General features: G+C 37.8%; 1 protein-coding gene across 11 annotated transcripts in view; it reads left to right on the top strand.

The window, feature by feature from the left end:
* Nucleotides 1-13275, top strand: part of cadps2 (Ca++-dependent secretion activator 2) — a 230459-nt gene that overhangs the window by 140483 nt on the left and 76701 nt on the right. For all 11 annotated transcript variants that reach the window (XM_028449449.1, XM_028449448.1, XM_028449438.1 and 8 more), the window contains exon 13: nucleotides 9089-9276. In XM_028449449.1, coding sequence (XP_028305250.1) covers nucleotides 9089-9276 — 188 coding nt within the window. The remainder of the gene's footprint in view (nucleotides 1-9088; nucleotides 9277-13275) is intronic.

The following is a 13275-nucleotide window of genomic DNA, read 5'->3' as shown; positions in this document are numbered from 1 at the left end:
CGGTGAGGAGGCAAAGGAAGACTAGCAGTGATTTACTCAGCTGCCACTGCTGTGATAAACACCTACTCAAAAAACAGCCTGTTTTTAGGAGCGCTCTGAAAGTGACTTTTCAAAGGGCTAAAACTCCAGAAAACAGGCTATTTTTGGAAAATAAACCTCAAATATTATGTTGGGGTTTTAGAACAATTGGAGATGGGAGAAAAACAGCATAATACTGGACCTTTAAGATTACATCATCTCACAGATTTAATTATTATTGACTATTGGGACACGGCTCACCTTTCAAAACATAACACAGAAGGTGGATGTTGTTATGGAATGTGAGGTGAACCCATTAAATAATAGTTGTGATCTACATTGAACCTCACAGCTCTCTACACTCCGCTCTTTGATTCCGCTGGTGTCAAGTGGCTGCTTCAAAAAAATTGACTTCAAAGCGCGCACACAGCATCTAATACTTGGTTCAGACTCCTTTTGGAGGTACTAGTAAGACAAGAATTACAATGAACCAAACTCCTCAGGTTTTATTCCTTACAATGATGTCTCCAGCGCCATCAGACGTGGCCTCCAACCCAAACATTGACCGGTCCAAGCTGGTGTTGCGTCGGCCGCGTTCGCTCCTTTTCAACGGAGCAGAAAAAGATGTTCACCAAAGTGACATCTGTGCACCCTTTCATTTCTTTACCTGCTTCACCAGGGCTCCCCACAGCCCTGCAATTAGACTGATCCTTTCACTCCGCCCCCATCTCTTCTCTTGTCAGCCTTTTGTGAAAACTTGAGGGTTTTGTGTTCCAACCTGAGCCCCTATTCACTGAGCACTCTGAGAAAAGGCCAGAGCCGCAGCATGGGGGGACATCTGTTGAGAAGTAGTTTGGATTCATGCTATGGACCAGGTCATATTTTATTCACCAAGAGCTGAACTCAATAACAACAACAGTAATTAGGCCAACATTTGCTTTGGAGCCGAGGCCCAGCGCCCACTAGCTCCATCAGTGTAAATGGTGTGAAATGCCTCTTTAAGGAGCACTGAGCACTCAACCTAAAAACTACTTTCTTCAATTCAAACCACTGGTAATACTTTAAATTAAACTGGTGAGTGACTTCCATTAACATAGCTATGGTAGTTGCTGTGGCAACGGACTAGGGTTATCTACATACCTGTAACCAGCAGGTTATCAGAATGTGTGAGCGTAAATATTAGATGTGGGCAGAGGTGAAAGTAACTGATTACAAGTACTCACGTTACTGTAATGTATGAGTTGCTTTTATTGGTACTTTTTGAGTGCATTTCTAAATCAGTAATGTCACTTATACTTAAGTATATGTATTGTTTTCAAATGATTAACGGACATTGTGAAACTAATGTAAGGCACCAAAACAACATTGAATGAAGGTTATTTTCTCTGTTTTAGAGTTCATAAATTTAGCTCTACTTAGAGTCGGGAATTTTTTATTTGTTTGAATTAAATTAATTGGTGTTATTTCATCTAAAAACAGAAATGTACATTTTGACAAAGCTTTTATTTCATACAGATGCCTTTGTGAAAATAAAGATTTCTTCTCTTCCTTTTTAGTTTTATACACGAGATGTTTACTGTATGCGACAGTGGCAAGATTTATTTCCCAAAAAATCATGAGGGGTGAAAGTAACTTGTAATTTTTACTTTTGATCTACTTTTTAATTATACTTGAGTATTTTATGTATAACATAATTGTACTTGACTACAATTCAATCTAGTGGACACTTCCATTAAAATTACCCTAGTGTGTTTTGTTGGTCCATAGAATTCTGTGGGGGAAATGGAAGATGAAACATCACGAATACAACTGATTGGCTGTATTTTCTCTGGCATTCTACGAGCAAAACGTTAATGATTTTTAAAAGGAAACAAATACTTAATACATGTACAGAGACATTGTCAACATGTATGTGTGGATTTTGTTTCCATGTGACTATGGCTGGACTTATTCACATTCTGAACTGGTTTTATTACAGGTGCTTTTCAATTGATACCAGGAGAAACGCACACTGTGATTACATCTGATTAGCTCATTAACATCCTCTCTGCCAAGACGACTGGAAGATATCGATACATTTTTGGTCACTCTGCTTTTCATTATTTGCATTTACTCAATAGCTGGGTTTCCATTACTCTTGGAAATGCACAAAATCTAAATAGGGCAATAAAACCTGGTAATGGAAACAACTGAATTTTGAAAAAACACTCAAATATCGCTAAAAGGTTTTTTAACACTTTCATGAGGAGGAATTTCAGACATTTTGATAATGAAATGTGTTGCAAATGTGCAATCGAAACACTTTTTTTACACAGCACATGACCACTTCTTTCTGAGAAAAAATGGCACGGTACGTATAAACAGAAGAGGAGACCGGGACATTACATAGCATTATACTTAAAAATGATGAATACCACATTAGACAAGAAACAACGAAAGAAGCTTTGACGCTTTCATGAGGAGGAATTTCAGACATTTTGATATTGAAATGTGTTGCAAAATTTCCATGGAAACACTTTTTCTGCAATTACGCGTCACAGAACGTGACGTAGCTGTTCACATGACGTGAGGTACCTGGTCACATGATCACTTCTGTCAGAGAAAACATGACACGGTATAAACATGGCGCAGTACGTGTGGACAGAAGAGGAGACCGGGACATTTCTAAGCATTATACTTAAAAACTATTACTGCCACACTAGACGTGAAACAACAAAGGATTACAGAGTGTTATAAGGAGGTTTGGAGCGTCCTTCTTCCTGCAGCAAAGTCTCACGGGTTGAGATTTCACGGGAGTTATGAGGCTGCTGCCCAAAACAGACTTTAATGGAAACAAGTTCAAAGTGAAATTAAACTTTGTCGACATTTCGAAATATCGCTTTTATTTGCAAAAATCTGTAATGGAAACCCAGCTATTGAAGCTTTAGGCTTTATAAAATCACCACTGCAATATTCAAACAGTGAACCCTTTCTAGCTATAGATACATAGACAAACCACCGCTGCAAAGCCCATCATTAGCAGCTTGTGGTGGTCCCAGGACCTCACAAATTTCTTAAAACTCTGTCTGGTGAAGCAGAAGAGAAAAGGTCAAGAGGTCGTGAACCACTGAACTGGACAACATCCAAAAACCAATATCTACCTTAAATCCACAACATTCTGACCTACTTTGGCTCCATTGCACTTTTCATTGACGAGACCTTGAGACGTCTTTGTCTAGTGTCTACCTTTTATTTAATGCTGTTGTCCCAGACTTCACTCAGACCTGTTCTCATGCCCGGCTGCTGCCTAGTTGCTTCCCTTTTTTTGGAAACTGGTAATATAATTAGCCAGTTTAATGCATGTGCATGTTTCTCCTTCGTAAGCAGAAGGGTGTTAAAAAAAGAGAAACGGTGGATTGTGTTGCATTGTTGACGTAGAAACTCAAACTAAGTTGAAGGCAAAAGAAAGCAGTAAAATGATCAGGTTAGCTAAAGAGTTACAGTTAAAGTTCCCACATTTATAATTACAGTATGTGATTACTAGGTTTGTCTGATGTCATTAGCACAGACATATCATTCACCCATTATTAGAATAACTATCAATATTGAGATTTCTGTTGATCTTGATAATGACTGAATTAATACCTAGATTTTGAGATCAATGATGTGACCTAAGTAACAAAAATGAGTCCACACACCAGATATACTGTAGCTCCAAAAGACAGGGTTTAATGAAAAATGTAACGTTTCAGGCTCACGCCCTTCATCAGACAGAGCACGAACAATGGGTACACTTCCTTATAAAGGTATATACAGTATGTATATGATATACACACTGCAAAACATGATATATAGTAATAATGTAATGTATATAGAACCACACGATTAAAAAAAATATTTTACAGTTCATAAATGTAGCAATACTTAGAGCCTGAGAATTTATTTATTTTAAATTGAATCAATTGGTGTTATTTTATTTTAAGTAGAATTGTACATTTTGACAAGCTTTTTATTTTATACAGATGCCTTTGTGGAAAATAAATTAAGTTCTAGTTGTGCAAAATTTCATCTCGTCCTTTTTAATTTTATACATGAGATGTTTACTGGAAACCGTTAACCGTTTAAGGGAACCGTGGCAAGGTTTATTACCAAAAATAAACATGGGGGGTGAAAGTAACTAGTAACTTTTACTTTGAGTACTATTTAATTGAGCTACTTTTTATCCCTCCAGAATTTTGCTGCCAATTTCTGTGATTGTTGTGAGCTAAAACGCCTGATTTTGCGCCAGCTTTTTTAAAAAACTGCGGCAAAAGTTGCAACATTTTTGAGGCTTTATTATTTTCTATAACTTTGCCTAAACTGGTCAATTTGATGTTTGTTTCATGTGGTTATTTTCCTTAAAAGTCTTTGTAGAAGCAGCAGGAAATCATTAAAACAGTTGCGTTCGTGTGACACGTTTGCCGCTATTTGGCTCGAAAGATTCAGTTTGGCTGTTGTGACACAGTCTGTAATCAGACTAAATGGTGATTCCGGTCGCACTTGGGGACTCCCAGCGGGTGCCGGCTTCATAAGTTAATGCGGTTTACACACGGCTGACGGATTTCAGCCACGTTGTGCTGCTGAATCGACCGGAAGCTTAAGTCAGATTGGTTAAAATTGTGAAAATTTGCAATGATTGGACAGAATTTCAGGGCCATGCTGAATTTGCATTAACCCTCTGGGGCGTAAGGCGTTTTTGCTGTTTTTTCACTGCATTTGATTTCACCTTTATATTTCATATAAGGAAATCCATAAACCTTGCCTTGTTTGGTATCATTTTTCTTTAATATGGCATACTGTATTAACACAGTGGATCTAAAACCACTATTAATACTCAAATTCCAGTGGGAAAAAGTTAGCTTTTTTTACTATAAAATTTACAAACATGTTTAACGAATCATTTTTATTGCTTGTATCGCAAATCTAAACTATATATTTCAAAAAGTTATATACAGATGAATCAAAAAACACACAGCATGTCTCAGGTGATTTTGTACAACTATTTATAAAAAAAAGTATGAATCACAAATACAGGGAAAGACAAATTATTTGTGCCTCATCAGAATCAGAATCAGAAATGTTTTTAATGGCCATGTACAGTTTTAAGGACAGTACAAGGAATTTGTCTTGGTAGTTGGTGCACAAAACAAACAAAAAAGAAAGAAAAAAAAGAAAGAACAACCCAGCAACAATAATAATAATAATAATGATAAACATAAAGGATGAGGGATAAATAAAGGATAGATAGAGAATAAAGGATAAATATAAATATATATACACAGTGCAGCAGATAATGTCATCATGGAGGTGGTGATCGGGTGGGGGGGGGGGGGGTTCAGTGGGTGACTTGGGTGTGTTCATGTGGATGGTGGCAGAGGGAAAGAAGCTGTTTTTGTGTCTGGAGGTTCTGGTCCTGATAGACCGAAACCTTCTTCCAGAAGGGAGAGATTGAAACAGTTTATGACCGGGGTGGGAGGGGTCGGCCACAATCTTTCCTGCACGCCTCAAAATCCTGGAGTCGTACGGAAAAACACATGCACATTTTCCCTCATATTTCCACTTTTATTCGGCCTATCACCATCATTTAAAAACCGGTTTGTCGTTTGAAATTTGCACTTTCCACACAGGTTGAAACAGCGATCCAAGGATGCTGCGCTTTGCCGCTATTGGCTCTTTAAAACGATCATGTGATCAGGACGCTCCAGCGCGTCCGTATGCCCCAGGGGGTTAATTGTTGCGATCGCAACATTGCGAATACCTGGAGGGTCTGATTTTATGTATGACTTAATTGTACTTGAGTACAAATTCATAAAGTAACAGTACTCTCTACACCTCTGCATATATACTGTATTCAGGGTGTATCACCAAAGACAATAAGGAAGTAGAAACATTTTTAAGATTATATGTTTGGGGTTTGTACTTTATCCTGCTTTGTTTTTCTGCTCAAATATGTTAAACTGTGTTTGTTCTGTTCGTCCCATCTGCCACTACCAAACTTTATGCTCCAAATAAAGAAGAAAAATCCACCCTGGTGTCACGGAACCCCACTGTGAAACATACAATCCTAATTGTTGCTCTCAGCTGATGAAAGGTTACTAAGCAGTGTGTGCAGCCTCTGAGCCGTCACGCTGCCCGGACTGGAAGTGGGGGGGTGTGTGGGGGGTGGAGCTCTGACACAGACGAGTGTCCACCGTGGACGAAGCTAACGAGGCAGTCGGTTCGTTAGCTGCTAATTGAGCGGTCAGCGCCAAGAATGCAGCTCGCCATCTGTTTGTCACAGAGTAACATCTTGTTGCGTCGTGCCCGTCGATGGGGGCCCTCATCCTCTCTGCGCAGTGTGATATTAATAGCTCCGACTCACAGACGTGCGTACAAATGCAGACAGACACTGAAGACGATAACAAGCAAACTTAAAGAAGTGGGGGGGGGGGGGGAGACCCTAAAAGGCCCAAAGACAAACCTACCACAATGCATTAAGCATCACTGTGTAGTTCAGAGGATTATCCAACTGTTACTTCTATTTTATAAGAGTAGTAAAAGCATTTCAACCAGTAACAATCATTTTTTTTAAAAATTGCAAGTACAATTATTTTTTGTCCTCAGAAAGTCAATTACAATTATATTCTCAATTACTAAATTTCAATTCCAATTGATCACAATTACTGAGCCTGAAATAAACATACATTTTTTTCTTGTGTTAGTCTTTCTGTTTGCATCTCTGATGATAACAGGTCATAAATCAGCTGTAAAATACACTAATTTCTTTCCTATCTATTGGTTACTGTATTAGGTTTCGCAATCAATAAAAAAAATACAAGTTTTAATATTTTTGGTGTGGACATTTGAGCCTTTATTGCCTAGATTAACATTTTTTTAAATGATACAATGTGGGAAAGCTTGATATGAAACACATTTTAATAATTATTAACCACGTATGTGTAGAACTGTTCATAGAACTGTAAGATGGTTCCATCAGTTTAGCGTTGAATTATATAATAAATAAAATAAATCATTTTTATAGAATTTTCATGGCAATTACAGTTAAAAAGTCATTTATCTTAACTCCATTAAAATGTACTTGTGATTACAGCAGCAACAGATTTTTAAAATTATGATTACAATTATAATTATGCCATGAGTTTAATTAATTATCAAATATGTAATTAAAAAACACATACACACCAGCACCTGTGCAGTATGCTTTAACCGTGACAGGGTTTGATTCTCTGTAAAGGCCGCTTAGATCGTCCAGGTGAAAACATGCAATTCAACCCCATCAAAGATAAAAACTATGGGTCTGTTTGCAAATCGAGGTCTGAGATCGCTTGCAATCAAACTCCATCATAAAAAGATTTGAAAAGCATCGATTAATTGAGAATCTTGTGTTGACTTGCGTCTTTTCTACTGCGTTGCCAGTCACCCATCAAAAAGCCACGGGTGTGTGCACGTGCCAACAGCTTACTGGAGGTGCTAATTTGTTGCAGTCCGTCCTTGAGGAATCCTAATTAGCATTGTAAGCTTTAAGCTTAATTTAGTAATCATGCACTGGATGAATGGATTAATGAACAACTCTGTATGTTCCAGTTTCTCCACACGTTTCTGATTTTTTATTAATCTAGTGGAGATCCTAATGTTAAATAGCAACTTGACGCCGTTCTTTTTTTGACGCCTGTCACTACCTGATCTGTACCGGAAACACGGTCGGTTCTGTGCATGTGCCTGGACTACATCACTTCCTTCACTCGCAATGTTTACGACAGAGCTTCTGTGACGTCACATGCTGTGATATTTAAATAAAACGAACATTTAAACCAGGGAAGGATGTTTTTGCTATGTGGTTGAGGGGAAAACAACGGATTCATCCATGTGTTTTAAAATTATATTTATAATTATATGTATAATACATAATAATAATATATATACACAAACACATGTGGACACAATTGATGGTACCCTTCAGTTAAAGAAAGAGAAACCCACAATGGTCACTGAAATAACTTGAAACTGACAAAAGTAATAAATTAAAAAATTACTGAAAATTAACTAATGAAAACCAGACATTGCTTTTTAATTGGGATTTAACAGAATTATTTTTAAAAAACTACGGTAAATAATGTGTTTCCGGTACAGATTGTGTGGTGACTTATGGTTTCTAACAAGTGTGAATTATCTGAATAATACAGATAAATGTGTGATCTAACACAGCCTTTCTCAAATGGGGGTACGTGTACCCCTAGGGGTACACGATGGCACTACAGGGGGTAACTTTGAGAGAGAGAGAGAGAGAGGAAAGTTAACAAATTAAAGCATTAGAAATATGGAGTTTTATATGTTTATTTTTAGTTGAATGATAATCATACTGAGTATTACCAGCAACTCACAAAACGACAACAAAACACACAAAATAAGAGAAAAATAAACTGAATAATAAAAAAAACAGACAAACAACAACAAAATAGACAAAATGACACCAAAAAAAACACACACACACACTAAGAGAGAAAAACACTTACTATTACCAGCAACACACAAAACGACACATTTAATGAGAGAAAAAGACACCAGATCGCTACAAAATACACAAAAATAACAGAGAAACAACCAAACGACACCAAAAACACACACACTGAGAATAATTTAAATAATATCAGCAACACACAAAAACACACCAAATAAGAGAAAAAATATATAACATAAAGAACAAATAAAAATAATGATAGAAATGATCTTGATTAGAACATGAACTGAAAATACAAAGGTCAGTCTTGGTTCCACATTAGGAGGGAGGTGACTGTAAATGATAAAAAACTATAGAAATAAATCTATTGAGGAGACACTAAATACTGTTTCATTCACTTTTTTGCAAAATAAGATTCTTTAAAATGTGTGTTATCACTCATTCATTTCATCATCATGATCTATATTAGATGTTTTTTTCACAGAATTCTGAGCAAAATGTTGTAGTCGGACATAAGGGAGGACTTAGAAAGTAAGGGAACTAACAGATGAAGAAGTTGACGTACAGTATGTGTTTACTGTGTTTGCTCTACAGGGGTGGTTCAGTCCTGGTCAGGTCTTCGTCCTTGATGAGTACTGCGCTCGCTACGGCGTCAGAGGTTGCCACCGTCACCTGAGCTACCTGAAGGATTTGATGGAATGTTCAGAGAACAACGTGCTCGTCGACCCAACGCTGCTGCACTACAGCTATGCCTTCTGTGCCTCTCACGTCCATGGAAATCGGTAAATGTGTAGAAGTGTAAAGAATGAAAGAAGGTACTTGTTACAGTCATCTCATACTATCAAACACTGCTTAAGATCGGAAGTCACTGACAGGCAAGACGGGACAATAAGCCCGTTTACGCCTCTAAAAAAAAAAAAATAACAATCACCACGGTAAGTTATAATTATGACTTTTTATCTCATAATTAGGACTATTAACTTATAAAGTCATAATTATGAGATGCAAACTGAGCATTTCCTGCTGTCAGTGTATCAACACTGACTGTTAACATTCTTAATGACACTTTGAATAACAGTTCATGCAAAACACATATTTTGGCTGTTTATTCAGTTCTTAGAACTCAACACATGGTACATAGTGTAAAAAATAGTAGAAGCACATAAATAATTCTTTATTGCTAAATGATTCTGTCATTTTGTTTCTTTGGAACTTTACATAGAAACATTTTCTCATAATGATGACTTTCTGTCACGTAATTATGACTTTTATCTCATAATTGTGACTTTCAATGCTATATTTAAGACTTTCTGTCTCATAATTAAAACTTTCTTTCTCGTAATTATGACTATCTCATAATTATGACTTTATTTCTCATAATTAAGAATTTCTATCTTATAATTATGACTTTTCATCCCATAATTGACTTTATTTCTCATAACTTTTACTTTTCATCCCATAATTATGAATTCACTAACTGATAATTATGACTTTCCACATCAGTTTTCTATTTTTATTTTTTTAGTGGTGGAAGCGCATAGCACTCACATTGACATCAGGTTATTCTGTATCTGAAACTCTGTTGTAATTGTGCAGCGTGACTTCACCCTGTCTGGTCCTGAGTTTGCTGAAAGTAAGACTACAGCTCATTTTTTCCCAACGACTGTCCTTCACAACAGCTTAGCTCTGTCACCCTCAGGCGAGCGCTGATCAACACTAAACTTACCACATATGAGCAATGACGGTGTCTTTTCGCAACTTGTTGGCATCCCTCTCTCCAGCAGTTCGCCTCTCCATTTCACTCCCAGCAGCCCCTGCCTGACTCCCTGGTTGGTAATTACTGATTTATGTGCTTCCTCTCTTTGTCAACTCATTTAGTCAATTAGATAGCGTAATGATTATCTACTCCAGCTAATCAGTAGATAGAAATTGTGGGGGTTGTTGAGGCGAGAGTACTGGAACTGGCTTTTTGTCAGTTGGAGCTCTAATTTGAATAATTGCTGCCCATTCGTGGCTCTCGGACTTGCCTGAGTGGGTGTGGATGGGAAAGAGATTTTTGGATGGCTGGCTGGCATTCTCAGAGATAGGGAAGAAACTTAATTACAGAGCCAAAGTTTTCCCTGGAGGTCACACTGAAAAGAGGCACAGGATGATTAAGAGGAGAGCTCTTAACTAAACGTTTAGTTTAGTTCTCAGTAGTTCAACACGACTCTTTGTGTCATTAATTGAGACGTACATAAAGCGCTCTACGCTCATTTTGTTTTGCCAACAGTCCATTACAATTTCTTCATTTAAACTTTCTGAAAATTGTTGGTGAAAAACTGGAGTGTACTGTATACCCTAGAAACATGTAAACCGAAATAAAAGTAGTGTTTAACTTTTTGCTGATTAGATTGGATGACATCCACCAAATAAGATTAAATAAAAATTGTTTACTTAAAAGTGTAGCCAAAACAAAAAGGACAGAAAGTGACTCCAGTCAAAATTTGCCGAAATTTAAAAGGGCAGTATTATAAAAAAAATCACTTTATGAAGGTGCTGCTACAGTGATGTATACATTCCTTTAGCTTCACTCAGAGCCAAAGTTGAAAAAGTTGTTTCCTCCTTTTTTTGCTATTCCATATTTTGTAGAAAGTCAGCTCCAAATGGGACAGTTGGAATTTTCACCCCTTATGACTCATTAAGGGGAAACTCCTCCTCTTGAGAAAAATGGCTCCTCCTACCCTATACAAATGTGAGCTCCTCCCTCTCAAACTACCTCACAGCTAAAACAAACATGGTGAAGGGAGGTTAATCCCACAGTAATATATTTACATTCAAGTACATAGATAATCCGAAGCGCAGCAATCAGTTTTACTTTTAGTAGCTGTTATACTGCCTTGTATTGCCTTTGACACGATCTGACATGTTTGTGACCCAATGTGACGCAGTGGTTTGACAAAACAATAGACTATCGTCTTAACTGGACTATTCTTGTGGTCAGAAGAGTTGAAGATGACAAGGAAGTAACTGTTAATGATTTACTCTGCAGCCACTGTTGCGATAAACACATGCTGAGGCAGCATTTGTCGAAATCACAATCAAAATAGCTGCTTAAATAGCCATGTGTTTTACTGTAATGTGCAGTTTTTTTTGGCTTAAAAACAATAACAAGTGTGTGTGGATATACTGGATGGTAAAATAAAATTGCAATGGTAATAAAGATGTGACGTAGAGTAGGGATGTACAGTAACGCCCACTTATACATATGCATGAAGGCCCCAAGAAAAGCCTGTTTTTAGGAGCGGTCTGAGAGTGACTTTTCAGGGGGCTAAAACTCCGGAAAACAGGCAAGTTTGGGAAAATAAACCTAAAATAATTTGTTGTTGGGGTTCTTATGCTGTATTTGATTGCACTCAGAACCCGGATAAATCCGACAGAACAAATCGTAAAAGTGCAATGAAACAACGGTTGAGCGAGGGACCCCGACTTGGGAACTCGGCAGGATCCAAGCACCCCGAGTCGGTCGGAATGACGTTTTAGCAAAATGGCGTCGCCCACCGTTAGATGTTAACTTTCACTTTTGTCTGCCGTCTAATTTGGCATGTGTGTTACTAAAAGTGCAGAATAACTCTGTAATAGGTTTTTTTTCTCCCAAACTCAGTTCATTTGAATGCCGCTCTGTGTAAGTAATGATACCTGTATAGTTCAATGCACTCTCTATAGTCTATGGTTCAAAAATGCATGCAGGATTCGCCCCGCTGGTGCGTTCAAGTCTTACTTGAAATATATGATGTTTCTCTCTGTCTCTCTTTCTCTCTCTCTCTTTCTAGTAACTAATATATATTTTCCCAGCAGGCATTTTTTCCCAGCAGGCATTTTGATGTATTGACATAAAGATCGAAATTGACGCCCCGGATCTTTCCGGGTTTCAAGTGCAATCGAATGCAGCATTAGAACAATTAGAGATGGGTGAAAAATACCATAATGCTGGACCTTTAAGGCCACAATTTGCATCCGAGTGTTGATTTTTAATGTGCAGACGGGTTCCTTCCTGCTAAAATTATCAGAATTAGAAAACATCCAAGTTTTTTTGCAAAGGTACTTTCACCCGTAGTTTGAAAAGAAATCTCTACATGCATCCTGACACTGACACTTGACTTGATGATGGTGTCAGTATAGACCCACTCGGAACGTTTGATTGGATGGAACAAAGAGCTGAGAAGATTGATGGCACCGACTGACGATTTGGGCAGGTTTGATGTAACGAGTGTGTTTGAACCTGAATGGAGGTTAAAGGAGCATTAGCAGAGCCTGAGGGGGCGGACGCTCGCTGCCGCTCACCCGTCACCTACGATCTGCTCTTCTCTGAGCATCAAATACAACACATCAACACTAGATGAGACAGGAGCATTTACCAACACCCAGGCGGGGGGAGGGGCTTAGAGGATCACCTGCTACTCAGCTTTGTTTTCCTGTTCCACAACTCGAGTCTTTAGGTGAAGTGGCATTGACACGCAGTGCTCTGCCATGTTGGCTTTACCTAAACTAGTATCTGACAGGCAGAGGTGAAAGTAATGGATTACAAGTACTCACGTTACTGTAATTGAGTTGCTTTTATTGGTACTTTTTTGAGTATATTTCTAAATCAGTCAGTCAATCAGTTGTACTTCATTACATTTTAAAATAAGTAATTCATTACATTTCTACACCCAACCGTTACTGAGTAAAGTAGAATTTTTTGTTTTAAAATGATCAACGGACATTGTGAAACTACAAAAAATTAAATGGCCAGACAACAA

Source organism: Gouania willdenowi, chromosome 6 (assembly GCF_900634775.1).
Source record: "Gouania willdenowi chromosome 6, fGouWil2.1, whole genome shotgun sequence".
Lineage (NCBI taxonomy): Eukaryota > Metazoa > Chordata > Actinopteri > Blenniiformes > Gobiesocidae > Gouania > Gouania willdenowi.
The sequence above is the reverse complement of the archived record's forward strand: the minus strand, read 5'-3'. Positions and strand labels throughout refer to the sequence as shown.